Below are 16,550 nucleotides of genomic sequence, written 5' to 3'. Positions count from 1 at the left end.
AACTTATTGAATACAGTCAAGTCAAACACTTTAAATAGTTGGTTTTACTGGTTTTTCTATTGTAATCAGTTTTCTGTTTTTACTGATATTCAGTATTTATTGATATTCAGTATATACTCTATGTATATAAAGCTATATTGGCTTTTCATTAATAGATTTCTCACTCTGCAATTCTTCATTAAAACCTTCTCTTCCAATTCTCCAACAGAATTTGTATCCAGAACCCAGGTTCCGAAGAAAGACCTGTGGTGCTTCAAAAGATCATAAACACGGTACGGTGCGGCTGATCGGTGATTGAAGCAAAAGGAAGAAAAGTGTTTGTCAAGAATTGAGTTCTTGAAGAGTACGTGTTTGAAGAATGACGGGGAGCGATATTTCCACAGCACACTTTCCAATACTCACAGAGAAGAATTGGACGAGATGGGGCACACAGATGAGGGTGCTATTCAAGTTTCAAGATGTGAGTGATGTTATTGAAGGTGATGACCGAGAGCTTGGTCTTGGTGTAACGGAAGAACAGAAAGCTCTTATCAAGAAGAAGGATAACAAGGCACTCTTTATCATCCATCAATGTGTTGATGATGCCCACTTCGAGAAGATCCAGAATGTCAGCACTGCTAGAGAAGCCTGGGGCATACTGGTACGTTGTCACGTAGGGGGGAGAAGATCAAGAAGGTGAAGCTTCAAACCCTTAGAAGGCAGTATGAGTTACTGCAAATGGAGGACAATGACAAGGTTGGTGACTACTTCAACAAGATAATCACCCTTACAAATCAAATGAAAGGGTGCGGGGAAGTTATCAATGATCTTATGATCATGGAGAAAATCATGAGATCGCTACCATGGAAGTTTGACTACATAGTGGTTGCAATAGAAGAATCGAAAGACATTTCGAAGATGAAGGTTGAAGAGCTTCAGAGTTCGCTTGAAGCCCATGAAATGAGGATGATGGAGAGGAACCCAGTCAAGAATGATGAACAGCCCTTGAAAGTGCACCATTCAAAAAATGATGAGAAGAAGAAATCAAAGAAGTGGAAAGGGAAACACTCAAAAGGAAATTGGAAGACTAATAAAGGTAAAGATGATTGCGATGATAAGTCTGTATCAGCAGAGAAAGATGGAAGAACAGAGAAGAGTTATTATCCAAAGAAGGATAAAAGAAACATCGAATGTTTCAATTGTCACAAGTATGGACATTTTGCATCTGAGTGTTATGTAGAGAAAGGAAAACAAAAGAAGCATCAAGGAAAAGAAGTGTATGTCGCTCAGGAGGATTCAGATTCGGAACCTCTAACCTTGATGATGACTACCTCAGGTGAAAGCTCCAGTTCTCATGTCGATCTGTGGTACCTAGACTCTGGGTGCTCGAACCATATAATGTGCCATCAAGATTGGTTAATCAACTTTGATGCCACGAAGAAGAGTAGAGTAAAATTTGCGGACGACAATACTCTGAAGGTGGAGGGCATGAGAGATGTTGTGATTCGGAGGAAGAATGGCTTGCATGCAAAGACCACGGGTGTGCTTTATGTTCCTAATATGAAGTGTAATCTTCTAAGTGTTGGACAACTGATTCAAAGAGGATTTAAAGCGGTGATGGAAGAGAACAAAGTCGAACTATTCGACAGTGACAAGAATCTAATCTTGAGAAGCAAGATTTCCAAGAACGAAACCTTTCATATTAGCCTGGTAGCGGTAGAAAACTCTAAATGCATGGTTACAGTGAAGGTTAATGAGAAAAGTTGGTTGTGGCACTTGAGATACGGTCACCTGAATTTCAAGAACCTGCAGCAACTTAACATGAAAGAGATGGTTCATGGTGTGCCTGAAATTGTCTTGCCAGAAAAGGTGTGTGAAACATGTATGGCTGGGAAACAAACGAGGAAGCCATTTAAAACTGAGCTGAGTATGAGAGCAAAGGCTTGTTTAGGAGTCGTACATTCGGACATTTGTGGTCCAATTGAAGTGCCTACAGTTGCTGGAAATAGGTACTTCATCACATTCATTGACGAATTCAGCAGAATGATTTGGGTGTATTTAATTGAGATGAAAAGTGATGCATTGGAGATGTTCATACGGTTCAAGGCACACATTGAAAGAGAGAGTGGCAAACAGTTAAAGATACTCAGGACAGACGGAGGAGGAGAATACACCTCTGTTGCCTTCGAGAATCATTGTCAAACGCATGGGATTGAACATGAGATCACCGCTCCATATACTCCTCAGCATAACGGACTTGCAGAGAGGAGGAACCGCACAATTTTCAACATGGCCAGAAGCCTGTTAAAGGAGAAAGCGCTGCCAAAGAAGTTGTGGGGTGAGGCGGTATCCACAGCTGTACACCTACTTAACAGGTCCCACGAAGAAGCTGGAAGGAAAGGTGCCACTTGAGGTGTGGACGGGAGAGAGGTCGACAGTTGGACACTTGAAAGTGTTTGGGTCACTCGCGTACATGCATGTCCCAGATCAGAAGAGGTCTAAATTGGAGGATAAAAGTAGAGCGATGTTGTTCGTCGATTACCATCCTACTGGTGCATACAAACTCTTCGAGCCATTTGAAGAGAAAGTCACTTTGAGAAGAGATGTTGTGATTCTGGAAAACCAATGCTGGGATTGGAACCAGAAGCACGCCAGTTTGATGAAAACCAAGATAGTAGAGGATGTCGATAACTCCGTCTCAGCAGAATCAACAACGATGTCAAAAGACAGAAGACATGTGCAAAGTGATGAAACTGGTAGACCACGAAGGCAGCGAGTGCAACCACAAAGATTTGGTGAGTGCGAGGTTTATTCAGACGCGTAAATAGGCGATGAAGGTGATTTGGTGCACATGGCTCTGCTAGCTGGAGCAGAACCCATAGACGAAGTTGAGGCTTTGAAAGAACCTATATGGAGGAATGCGATGAGAGAAGAAATCGAATCCATTGAGAAAAATGGAACATGGAGGCTTGTTAACCTTCCGGCTGGGAAGAAGAGTATTGGGGTGAAGTGGGTGTTCAAACGCAAGCTAAAACCTGATGGATCATTCTCCAAGTTTAAAGCCAGAGACTGGTGGCAAAGGGTTTTCTCCAGAGACAAGGCGTAGACTTCACCGAAGTGTTTGCGTCAGTTGCAAGAATGGAAACTATTCGATTGGTGTTAGCCATGGCTTGTGCGAGACAATGGTCTTTATTTCAGCTTGATGTGAAGTCCGCTTTCCTGCATGGTCCATTGGAAGAAGAAGTGTATGTTCAGCAGCCACCTGGATTCATTGATGAAGACAAAGAATACCAAGTGTACAAGTTGGAAAAAGCATTATATGGACTGAGGCAAGCTCCCAGGGCGTGGAATAAGCGTATAGATTTGTTCTTGCTGAAGCTCAAATTTACGTGAAAGGGGGTGAAGGAGAAGACTTGTTGATCATCTGTTTGTATGTGGATGATCTTCTCATCACTGGATCAAACCCAGAACGTATAGATGAGTTAAAGAAGGTCATGCAGTCAGAGTTTGAAATGACTGATCTGTGCAAATTGAGTTATGTTTTAGGCATGGAGTTCACCTACACAACAGCAGGTTTGATCTTGCATCAGAAGAAATGTATTAAAGAGTTGATAGGAAGATTTGGTATGACTAAGTGTAATCCTGCGAGGAGCCCAATTGAAGTGAATCTAAAGTTGACTAATAATGAAACAGAAGAGGATGCTGAAGAAACCACATTCAAGCAGATTGTAGGCTCTCTACGATTTTTGTTCAACAGTAGACCAGACCTATCATTTAGTGTGGGGTTGATAAGCAGATTTATGGGCAATCCGAAGAAGTCACACATGCTTGCAGCCAAGAGAGTACTGTGTTACGTCAAAGGGACTGCAGATCTTGGAATACTGTTCAAGATTGGAAAACATAAGGTTGATGTGGGAGAATTGGAGCTTGTTGGCTTCACAGATTCAGATCATGGTGGTGATTGTGTTGAGAGGAAGAGCACTTCAGGCTATATGTTCATGCTAAATGGATCTCCCATTTCATGGTGCTCCAAGAAGCAGCCTGTGGTGGCTCTGTCCAGTTGTGAAGCAGAGTATATAGCGGGGAGCTACGCAGCATGTCAGGGAATCTGGTTGGAAGAAGTAGTGAGGGAGTTGATGATTCTTGTGAAAGCACCTCTACAACTGAAGATAGACAATGTGTCTGCCATCAATCTCTCTAAAAATTCCGTAAGCCACGGCAGAAGTAAACACATTGATGTGAGATATCATTTCCTTAGAGATATGGTAAACAAAGGTAGAATAGAGTTAGTGTACTGCAACACTAAAACTCAACTAGCGGATGTCTTTACAAAAGTTGTGACGATTGAGAGGTTTGAATGGTTGAGAAAGGAAATTGGAGTTAAATTGATTTATGAATGTTAAACTTGAGGAGGAGTATTGAATACAGTCAAGTCAAACACTTTAAATAGTTGGTTTTACTGATTTTTCTGTTGTAATTAGTTTTCTATTTTTATTGATATTCAATATATACTCTCTGTATATAAAGCTATATTGGCTTTTCATGAATAGATTTCTCACTCTGCAATTCTTGACTAAAACCTTCTCTTCCAATTCTCCAACAAAACTGACATCTAAATTGGAACGTGTTACTGTATAAATAACTTAAACAATACATTAAAAGAATTAAAATAATAAATTCAAATAATTATATTTATTTACTTTTAAAATTTAAAATCAAAATATATCCAAATTTAAAAAAAAAATCAATTTTACTTATAATTTAAAAATTAAAAAACATAGTTAATCTTATTTTATTACTTCTCGTAAACATAACATTTTAAATGTTTTTTCAGTACAATAATAGTAGCTGACCTCGGCTTAAATAGGTGGAAGCCTTCTATATAATAGAGTTATTTTTCCAAATATTTAAAATGGTTATAGTTTGTCGGTGGAAAATTTTAACTCAAACTTATACTTAAGAGCGAATTATCCATTTCATTTAATTCGCGTATTCTTTAGTTTATATCAACACCCGATCTGATTTTCACATTGTTAATTAAACTTTTATCTTAATACATGGATTTAGCATTAGAAACACTTTTAATATAAAAAATATTTATTTGTCCGTCTATGATTAATTATATTATATTCATTTGTCACTCAATCAAATTATTATTGACTCCCTCTTCGGATTTCGAAATAAAATAAATTGATAATATACATCACTTATTATTGTCTATTTATTATTTATCCTAGTGATTATAAATTAACGATAAAAGTTATAAGAGAGAATGAAAGAGAATGTGAATTAATTTTTTTTCATTAATATTTTGTGCGGCTTTTGTTTTTCTGGGTTTTGTTTCTCACTGAAAAAATTATAGTTCACTATTTTTCTTATTTTAAAGGGGAAATTTCTTTATTATTTTACTTCCTTTTTCTTTTCAGACAAAAAATATTATTGGCACATGTGAAGGGTGGTGGAGACTCGAGTGCAATGTATTGAATGTGTGTTTAATATAGCACTACTGTATGTTGGTTCCTTAAAAGATAAGAAAATTTTCATGGCCGTGGTCTGTAATAAGTACACAGCGAGAGTAATTATTATAAAGTTAAATTTAAACTTATTGTTACTTGTTAATGCAAAATGTATTATTATTATTATTATTATTATTATTATTATTATTTATATATTATTATTACTATTACTATTATAAAATAAATCAAAATATATTATAATTAACAAAAACATCACATGCTTTATTTAATTAAATTAAATTTTAATTTTATCATAAATTTGAGTATTTTAAATTAAATTCTACTATATATTTTAAGATTTTGTATTTATTGAACATTCAAAGATTGTATATTTTTAATTGAATTTATATAATTCAAGTTTATCGTTAAGTAAGCAATGTAATTACTATTTCATCTCATTATCTGATTTATTTATGTTAAATATTGTGATGTTATATATTTAACATAAAATGATAGTATGTTAGGATAACATTATAAATTATTGTGTTGAAAACGTTTTGGGTAACAAGGATCGTCCCTTACATCAGTAGTTGTAAGACTCATAATTTCTTAAGAATTGTAGATGGTGATATTGAAGTTGTGAGAGTAAATAACAATCTAATTATTTAACATATTTTTTATTAAAGTAATTAAAGTCATTCATTGACTTACATCAATTAGATTATATTTTATATTCTATCATAAATTCTTCCTAATTTCTTAATACGTAAAAATAAGTAGGTAAAATGATAAATAACAGTTACGTCTCAATAAAAAGTATAAAAGTTTAAGTACTCAATATTAAAAAATAATAATATAAATTAAATTAAAAACATTCAAATTTATCATAAATTTAAAATTAAATTTTATTTATTTAATTAAGGCTTAATTAATCTCTTAGTTCTGATTTTGGTTAAAAATTTTCAAGTATGACATCTTAATTTTTTTTCAATCATTTTAATTTTTTAAAAATTGATTTAATTATATCATCTTCGTTAATACTATACCAGTGACATTAAAAATAATCCACGTGTTAATTTATATATTTTTTTTAATTTTTACTTTCTTTTTTCTAATACTTTTATTCACGTATAAAGTTTGCGGAAGTGACGGTGACATGTATTATTGTTAATACCCTACATTAGTATCATTAGTATTAGTGTTAAATGTCATTAAATTATATTTAATTAAATTTTTATATTTATTTTTTTAATTTAATCTCATTTATTTTTTTATTGAAACATATGTCAAATTGAAACCAAATTTATTACTTGAATAATATTATACTAATAATTTTATTAAAATTTCCTTTTCTATTTAAATTTATTATTTTTATTAAATATTTATGAAATTATTTAAATTAACCCTAATGATATTATTGAATTTTAATTAAATTTAAAATTATTTTTAATATTATAAAAAAATATGAATTACTAGTACTTCTAAATACTTACTTTTTTAAAATATTAAAATTTAAAATGAAAATAATTTAAAAATTTATATTTTTATTACATAAGTAAAATAATACAAAGATACAATAAAAGGTAGTAAAAATTTATTTTTAATTATTATTATAAGGGTAAAGTAATTTAATATATAATTATTTTAATTAATTTAATTAAAGATATTAATTAATTTATTAAATACTTAAAAAATAAAACAAGGGTACGATTAAATATTTTTTAAAATATTATAAATATATATATATATATATATATATATATATATATTAAAATAAAAAAATAATTATAATATTTATATATATATATATATATATATATAATATCTCAGTTTAAAGAGGACTGAATTGAATGAATAAAAAAATATAAAAATTTAATTGAATAAAAAATAAATATAAATATTAAATTAAATATAATTTCAAGATGATATTAACATTTATATGTGACATATATCACATTATATGCCTCGGAAATAATAAGTATATAAAACATAAATAAAAATATTACAAATTAACAAGTAACACGATATTAATGTTGTTGATATATTATTAACATAAAAAATTAATTAAATCATTTTTTAAATTAAGACTTAATTAAAATAAATAAAGGGACTTACTTGACATTTTTCTACCAAAAAAGAAAACTAATTAAGCCTTTAATTAAAGATTAACTAGGGTTGTTAGTAAAAGTCTTGTTCTTAAAATATAAATTTATTATTTTATAATTAAACTATTTAAATTTTAATAATAAATAAATTTTGAAGTTATTCATTTCACCGTTATTTTATTTTCAAAATTTTAATTATGAAATTTCTATTATTTATTGATTTCGATATCTTTTTGAATTAAAATAAGTCAAAGATTTAATATATGTAATTGTGTGAAAATGTATAAGTTGACTGTCATAGAGTATTCCACTTTACATGAGAAATCAAGAAGAGTTTGTAGTATGTTACGAGGTTCGTATAATTGATTAGAGTAATGGAGTATTTGATTCTAAAGCCATGGTTAATTGACTGCAGTGTGAGTAGGAGTTGATTTTCATGGCTTCAACTCTTTTTTTCCTCTTTATAATAATTTTCATGATTAAATATATTATTCATAAATATTATTTTATATTACTTTTATCATTTGGGGTATTTTGATAATCTTAATCTTTTATCAATTAAAATGATTTTTTTATTTATCATATGAGTCATGTTTTACACTAATTTTTATAAACTTTTATTAGAAATTTACTCTCACTCATCTCTAAATCCTTTAGCTCTTGTTCACTTGAATGGATTTGAGGAACATCATAAGATAATTTTTTTGTTGTTTATTTAAGTGGATTTTGGAGGTAGATGATAGTGGATTTTGAAATAAAGTTTGTGAGAATTAGTGTAGAATTTGATTGATGTGACAGATTAAAAAAATTTACTTTCAAATCCACTCTCACTTACCTCCAAAATCCACTCAAATAAACAACAAGAAATTTATCTTCAAATTCTCTCAAATACATTCAATTACTCTCTCACAAATTCATTCAAGTGAATAAGGGCTAAAAAGAAAAAATAACACTCAATTTATTCTCAAATTCATCCAATCTTTCCCTAAAATTCATCCCTCTAAAAGTTATAATTATCAATTTGTAATTTTTTATATTTAAAAGAATAACAATCAATTGTTTACAATTTAATTGTAACTTGATTCATGTGACTTATATCACAAGACAATTGATGTTACATACAATAACTCAAGTCTTATTTGTATCTTGTAGTATTAAAGACAAAAACGGCATAGTTAATTACTAGTAAATATTAAATATTTTTTATTGAGAATTAATATGGATTTAAGAATGTATTGTCTAATTGATTGTATAAAATGATGCACTTATAACATAATATTGATAAAAAAAATTGACAAAAAATGAAATTTATCTTTATGATTTTTTTAGAGTTTTGAATTACTTAAATCCAAATTTGATCGATCAACTCCATGATTTATCATTCATATTACTCACAATTCTTGAATGTAATATCAATATCATTTTCTCAAATGAATATCATTCTCCAAACTTAGTGCTCATGTCTCAATTTTTTTTTTCTTATAAATTGTGTCCTTCTCCTAGTATAATCAAGACTAGTCTGATGTAATCAAATTAAGACTAAGTGAGGTCGAATTGAGTTCGTTAGAGAAAATCAAGTTAACCTAGGTCTAAGTCGAGTGAAATCAACTAAAATCCAAATCAAGCTGAGTTTGGGTGCGATCTCGTTTAATCGAGTTGGACTAGGTCATGTTTAGTCAAGTTTAGTCAAGTTTAGTTGAATTGAGCTTTTGTCGAGTCCAAGTTAACCTAGGCTTAGGCATTAAAAAAAGTTGGTTTATATCTAGCTACGTTGAGTTGGATTAAGACATTGAGTTGGATTAAAACATTGAGTTGTGATTGTGTCAAACTAAGTTTGATCAATCTTGTGTGAGGTTAAATCGAGTTTGTCCAAATTTTAAGACGAATTAATTTCAACTCAAACTACTAAAACCAAAATATAAATTTCAAAATATAAAAAATTTCAAATTCTCATTTATTAGATCAAATTTAAAATCTTATAAGTTTAAGTAATCCAAATACTCTAATAAATCTGTAACTTCAATATTCTTCTAATTTTCTATCCAACCAACTTATTGTACTTGAGCAAATTTTAAATTCACTAAATAAATAAAAAAATACTCAATTAAATAATCTCTTCTGAACACACACTAAAATTATATATAATTATGTTAAAATGTTATACATTATACACTGTCATGGAGTTTAAAAAAATAAACATTCTACTCATAGACAAAAAAAATTGTACACATCCCTACAATAGACACTAAATGATGCATACCACATATACATAGACACAAAATGACACAAAATGATTACATATACCATATACATGTACACTTCACCATACGTACAAATGCACGTGAAACAAACTCAAATTCTGGAAGGTAATCTACTCACAACACTAATTAACAACCAACTAACTTTAACACTATTAAACACATAATCCAAGAGTCTTCCATACATTTTCTTTTAAAATGTTACTAATTTAGTGTGAAATCTCACATTAATCATCAAATTAATTAGATATATGTCTTGTATTAAGAACATGAATTTAACCAAATTCCTAACCGTTACAATAACAAGTTGAGTGAGTCAAATGTAACTTAGATAATATTTTCAATCAATAACTAAATATCAAAATATAAGATAAGTGATATAATAATAATCTAAAGCATTAAAGACACACAACAAAAGAAGTTTGAAAAAATAATACAACTTCACATTTACATTATTGCACGGTCTCCTACCATCCTATCCTGCTTTTCTTTCCTATTTTTCCATTTTACTACTTTCTCATCTATTCCTTTTCATCAATCTTATAACTTCATTAAAGAAAACAGTTTTAATGCCTTTTACATCCTAAATTTGCTAAAAATACATAAAAGTTACTTAATTTTTTCTATTAATATTATAAGTATTGCTACCCTTAATAAAAATATACAATATGACAAAATTTTCTAAAAATAAAATCTATAAACTGTTCGCAAAAACATTCTCATCACTTTTACAAACATTTTTTTCTTTCTTTTAAAACTCAAATTAATATAAGTGATAAGAAAGTTATCTCTTGAAGTAAATTTGACTTATTTTTATGCATTTGATTTTTAGCAATTCACGTGTTTTATCATTTAAGAATTTAATATTATGTTTATATTTATACAATAACTTAAAATGATATTTTTATCAATTTAAAAATGACTCTATCTATAATTTAAATATATATAGAATTCTATATCAGAAAAAAATATTCTTAAAAAATATTTCCATTACACATAGTGGCTACTATTAATTGTTACCCCACCACCATCAATAGCACAAGCTATGAGAGCAAGATTTTTAATAAGTGCAAATTCATCTAACTGTGTTATCATTACTTCTTAGGATAACAATTTAGCCTCACGAATTAAATTTATTAAAGCTAATAAAATTACGTCTTGTCTATATTTTAGATATTTATACTATCATATAAAAAAATTCTCTCATATTTAGTTTCCATTTTTTTATTTTAAGTATTTTTCCAAATCAAAATAATTAGTTTATAAATTTTACTCTTAAAAAATATATTTTTTAATTAATTATTCTCTTAAATTAAAACAACCATTTATGATAAAAATTATCTAAAAAAACTAAAAATCATGTATAATAAAATTATAAAGATTATTTAATTTTTGTAATAATTATCATACATGCATATGTTTTTACTAATTATATATATAAATAACTTTAAATGAATTATTTGAAAAAAATAAAGTTTGGAAATTAGTTTTAGCGTGGTGGTGACTAAACATTTAATTTGAAGTAGAGAGGTTGTGTTATTGTCCAATTGTACTTTTAAAGGTATAAATTAAGTCAATATTTTGTTTTGGTCATAATTAAAATTAAGTGTTGGTATTTATTGGATTTGATAAACTGAATAAATAGTGATATTTGGCGGGTAAGGTTGGAGGGAAATGACAGGTTGTAGTATGTATGTAGTACGTTAAAGTGACTTGAGACCGAAACCAACGCTTCCGGTCTTAGCCAATGTCAGCGAAGCACACGCGTCGACTCAGGATAAAACAACACACTCTGCACCTTTTCACTTTTACACTTTACTCCTTTTATTTTTATTATTACCCCCTTAAACCTCATTTTTTTTCTAAATTCTTCCTAAATTTTCTCACTTTTTTTTTTTTTTTTTTGAAATTTTTTGTCTTTCTCACATTTTGAAAATTTTGAAATTCACTGGTAGAATGGAGAAGTAAATGATGAATGCGATTCAAAAGTTTCAGTGTATGAATGGATGTCCTTACGGTTGGTATACCATTTGCAGAATTGGGTATATTTAGAAATTACATTATAGAATGTTAATTCTGGATTGAATTACTGATAACAGACCCTTTGGGGTTTGGAAGGAATGTTGTTGTTCTGGTCAAATTAACGTTTCTCTGTTAATATTTAGTAACAGTGTAAACTGCAGCAGAGATGTAAATTGTATCAGATTGGAGACAGAAACGTCTTTGTTTTTGGTAAATAATAAAAATTGAATATTTAAAATGTAATAAACTTGCCTTTAATATTCAGGTGCACCTCCCAACGTCTCTCTAATAAATATTTTCCAGAGAATATTGATATTCCAATACAGAATTAATAAAACAGTAATGTAAGAAACAGACAGATCAAAAATAAAATTGTTACAAATGAATCTGTATGTTTATCATTACAGCTTTTCATAGATTTAACTGATAATAAATTTGTTTGTTTTGGTTATTTCATTAATTAAGAAGTGTGTGTGTGTGTGATATAGTTGTATTTACAGAGTGAGATTAGAAAATGGTAATTAATTAGCATTGGTTTTTATGAATTAAACATATAGAAGAAATTCACACTATGGAGGACCCCTCTGTGCCAACTCCACTCTCATCCTCTCTCTCTCTCTCTCTCTGCCTTTTACCCTAAAAAGGGGTGTTCGTTTCCTTCATAAGGCCCTCTCCTGCGGCACTCTTTTCAGCTGAGTGTTGAGAGAGAGAGAGAGTGTGTGAGAGAGAGAGAAACAAAGGATTGTGTGGCTCTATAGTGCTTTTGTTGTTATTTCCACAGATTGTCATTTCTTTCTTTTAACAATTTTCGTAAAAGAAACTCAAAACACACAGACCCCATCAATAATCTGAACAAAAAGATTGGTTCTTGTGAATTTGGAGCAAGAGTTCGTTGGGTTTTGTTTTTGAGGTCTTGCAATGGCACCCAGTTTTGACTGTGTTTCGAGTCTCCTTTGCTCAGAGGACAGCACCGTTTTCGACGAGAGTCATTATGGGGGTACGATGATGGGGGTGTGCGAGGACACGTGGAGTTCCCGGAGGCACCGCTTCGATGAACCGGATGAGTTGCCATTGCTGAGTGATGAGTGCTTGGCGATGATGGTGGAAAGAGAGTGCCAACTCTGGCCTGGTTTGCGTTACTTCAATAGGCTTCAGACTGGAATTTTGGACTGTGGTGCCAGAAAGGAGGCCATTGATTGGATTCACAAGGTGGGTTCAAGACTTTTCCTTCTTCTTCTTTCTTTATCACTCAAAGCTCTGATCTTTATTTCACCATCCCGGTTTTGGTCTTTTTCTTGTGAAAAATAGAAACATCTGCCGTTCTAATGTCCTGAAAAGAAATCCGAACTTTCGGAAGCGTTTTGTTTGAATTTCACATTTCAGTGATTGATCATGAATTGATGATTCCCTTGGCATCTTTTGTGCCTTAACTTGCATGTCCCGAAGCTGATTGAATGGAAATCTTTTATTGGATGCGTTTCAAGATGTTTGAAACTGGGATCAGAACTTGGATTTAGCTTGAACTGATTATTGTTTCTTGTTTACCCGATTGTCTTTTAGCATGATCTAACTAGCAGACCTGTATTATTGTTTTATAGGTCCGATCGCATTTCGGTTTTGGTCCTCTCTGTGGATATCTATCTATAAATTACTTGGATCGATTCCTTTCTGCATATGAATTACCAGTAAGTCCTCGATTGAAAAGAAGATAAGCTTTTTATTATTATTATTATGTCATTGTATTATCTTCTAGTTGTGATCTAATGCTTTTTCCACTCACAGAAGGGAAGAGTTTGGACAATGCAATTGTTGGCTGTGGCGTGTTTAACTCTTGCAGCCAAAGTGGATGAGACAGAAGTCCCAGTGTCTCTTGATTTACAGGTAGAAACTTTATGTTTTATTTTATTTTCAATGTTTGGTACCTGAGACAATGCATTATTAGTGTTGCATGTGCTAAATGCTAATCCTGGTTGTCTTTGATTCAGGTGGGTGAATCAAAGTTTGTATTTGAGGCTAAGACCATCCAGAGAATGGAGCTTCTAGTACTAAGCACATTGAAGTGGAGAATGCAAGCAATCACTCCTTTCACCTTCCTTGATTACTTCCTTTGCAAGATCAATGGTGATCAGAGTCCATTGAAGTCTGCAATCATGCGATCTATCCAACTAATATCAAGCACTGCAATAGGTAGCGATCTGTTTACCCCCACACTTCATTGCACAATTGGGTTGTTTTCTCAATGAGGCTCATCTGTGCAGTGAATAATAACTGTGAATGGGTGGAATTAGTGATGGTAATTTGGATGGTGTGGATTCAATGCAGGAATTGACTTCTTGGAATTCAAACCATCAGAGATTGCTGCAGCAGTGGCCATGAATGTCATGGGGGAAACCCAAACAGTTGATACAGGGAAAGCAATTTCTGTGCTGATTCAACACGTAGAAAAGGTAAGCATGGTGGTCCAAACCAAACATCATAGAAAAACTGAATACACAACTATGATGGTTTTACTTTGTTATCCTGAGATCTTTTTTGTTTATCACACTTGCTGTAATCAATGAGATTGAATTAAGTTTAAAGTCTACTTTTGAACACTGGTTGTTTACTCAGTTGATGCCAAGAACATTGTGTGATTTGGTTATTTTTTTGGTCAGGAGAGACTATTGAAGTGCATTAAAATGATGCAAGAGTTGTCATCAAACAGTGGGTGTGCGAAGGATTCAAGTGGTTCTGTGACTTGCCTACCACAAAGCCCAATAGGTGTGCTAGATGCTTTGTGCTTCAGCCACAAAAGTGATGACACAAATGCTGCTTCATGTGCTAACTCTTCACATAGTACTCCTGATGCTAAAAGGAGGAAGTTAAACAAAACCTGTGGAGCAGAGCTATTGTAGGGATGTGGACTGTGAAGTTTTCCATCATCCATAGGATGCTTTTCCAAAAAATGGACATTATGTGTGTTTTATGGAAGGTGCCCCCATCAAAGCAATACCAAAATGAGGCAGCAAGACATAGCTACAAATAAATTATTTTTTATTGTCCAAGAAAAAAAAAAAAAAAAAAAAGAGACCCTGGTGTAAAATAATACCAAAGCTATATAAGGTGAGGTGGGTCATGTGTGGAAGATGGGTGATCAAGTGAACATTCTTATACATTGCATGCTATTGGCATGAACTGAGTAATCACCAGCTGTTAAAATATTTTAGATCTCTTAACAGCAGCTAGGAAGCAGAATTAGAGTATTGTATGTGTAAGTACAGTTGGGGGACTTTTTCATTTGTTCAATTGTTTTTTTACTGTTAAACCGGAGAGAAAAAATAAACCAAACTAAAAAAAAGAGAGTTATAATTTGCGGGAATATTTTATATTTTATCTATGATTATTATTATCTTTATTCTATTTAATCAGTTTCTGATTGTTATTTTCTTTCAAAAGACTACTGTTGTGTCCACCGAACAGATTCTTCCTCCCTTTCTGTGAGAAACCTTTGTTAGCATTTCAAAGAGACACTTTCACTGTTACAACATTGCTTTGTTGTTGATAACCTTGGTCGTGCTGCGCATGCACCAAAGGGTAGGTCAGAAAGAAATGTACAAAAAGAGAAAAAAAAAAAACTATTTTCTTCCATTGGAGGCGACCATAGATGGACAAAACTTGAATCATGACCACAACATGCATGAATCACCATTAATCTATTTTCTACATAATTAACCTTACGCGTTCACATTGATTACACGCATTTACGTTTCATTTGTTTGGTTATTTTAGCATATACATATAGAAAAAGAAAAGTATTTTTTGTAAATTTAAATTTGTTCAGAAAATGTCACTGTTTCAGTAATGGAGAAAACAGAACACGACCAAAACAAGAGACAAACTACAAAAACCAAACAACTACTGCGAGTTCAGTTCAGTCTTGGGCGGCTAAGTTTTAAAGAATTAATTAATATGTTCAATTTTGTTGCTAGTTGAAATTAAAGAGTGTATTTGTTCTGCGTTTTGGAAATTTTAATCTAACAAGTAATATTTGCAAACATTAGATTAATTTAAGCAATCTGTGGGTTAAATTGCGTTTTAAAGTTTTGCCACGTGAAAGAGGTATATAATAAAAGTATATTTAATGCTTATTAGGATTTTTTTTATTATAAAAACTCTCATAAGTTAGATCCTTTACGTAATTATTGGATTATACATTCAAAAGCACATGGAAACAAAAGTTATTACTTTTGGAACACATGACTGCATAAAGAAAATTGAGGAAAATAAAGGTTTTCAAACGCGTCTCTATGGATAATTACTGCATTTTCATTAAATGCTTAGATTACTATTTATTTTTCTTGGTATATATCCTCCTTTAAATATTCTTGTTTATCTCACCTTTTAAAAGTTACAGGTAACAAAATTAAATTACCCCACTCTTTTTTTAATTACTGACTTTATTTGTTTTTAATCTCGCGTCATATTTATCTATCCTTTAAATTATAAAATGAAAGAAACTATTATTTCTCAGTTATATATTTTTCAAAAGGTAGATGGAAATAATTTACATAAAATGATAGTGTAATAAATGAAGAAATAAAAGATTTAATAATAAAATATAATTTTAATACTTTTCATTCGGTTGTGAAAGAAAAGTTTAATGAAAAAAAAGTCTTATTTTAACCGAATAAAGATATTAAATATAGTAAATTTTTCTCTTTGAATATTTGATACAATTATATATTTAAGGC

The 16,550-nt window shown here is 30.9% G+C and overlaps 1 protein-coding gene across 1 annotated transcript; it reads left to right on the top strand.

The window, feature by feature from the left end:
• Positions 1-12,392: 12,392 nt before the first annotated feature.
• Positions 12,393-15,245, top strand: LOC108330656 (cyclin-D4-1). The gene is made up of 6 exons (XM_017565163.2): positions 12,393-13,029; positions 13,419-13,505; positions 13,603-13,701; positions 13,806-14,007; positions 14,143-14,267; positions 14,475-15,245. Exons 1-6 carry the CDS (start codon positions 12,739-12,741, stop codon positions 14,712-14,714), a joined length of 1,044 nt encoding a protein of 347 aa, XP_017420652.1. The 5' UTR covers positions 12,393-12,738; the 3' UTR covers positions 14,715-15,245.
• The last annotated feature ends 1,305 nt before the right edge of the window (positions 15,246-16,550 follow it).

The sequence above is a fragment of the Vigna angularis genome, chromosome 4 (genome assembly GCF_016808095.1).
Source record: "Vigna angularis cultivar LongXiaoDou No.4 chromosome 4, ASM1680809v1, whole genome shotgun sequence".
NCBI lineage: Eukaryota > Viridiplantae > Streptophyta > Magnoliopsida > Fabales > Fabaceae > Vigna > Vigna angularis.
This window is presented reverse-complemented; position numbering and strand designations above follow the sequence as displayed.

Bases quoted from the DNA above. Each gene is read 5' to 3' on its own strand.
- LOC108330656 (XM_017565163.2), top strand. From the start codon at position 12,739: ATGGCACCCAGTTTTGACTGTGTTTCGAGTCTCCTTTGCTCAGAGGAC. The intron at 13,030-13,418 runs GTGGGTTCAAGA...ATTGTTTTATAG, and splicing joins CCATTGATTGGATTCACAAG to GTCCGATCGCATTTCGGTTT. The intron at 13,506-13,602 runs GTAAGTCCTCGA...TTCCACTCACAG, and splicing joins TTTCTGCATATGAATTACCA to AAGGGAAGAGTTTGGACAAT.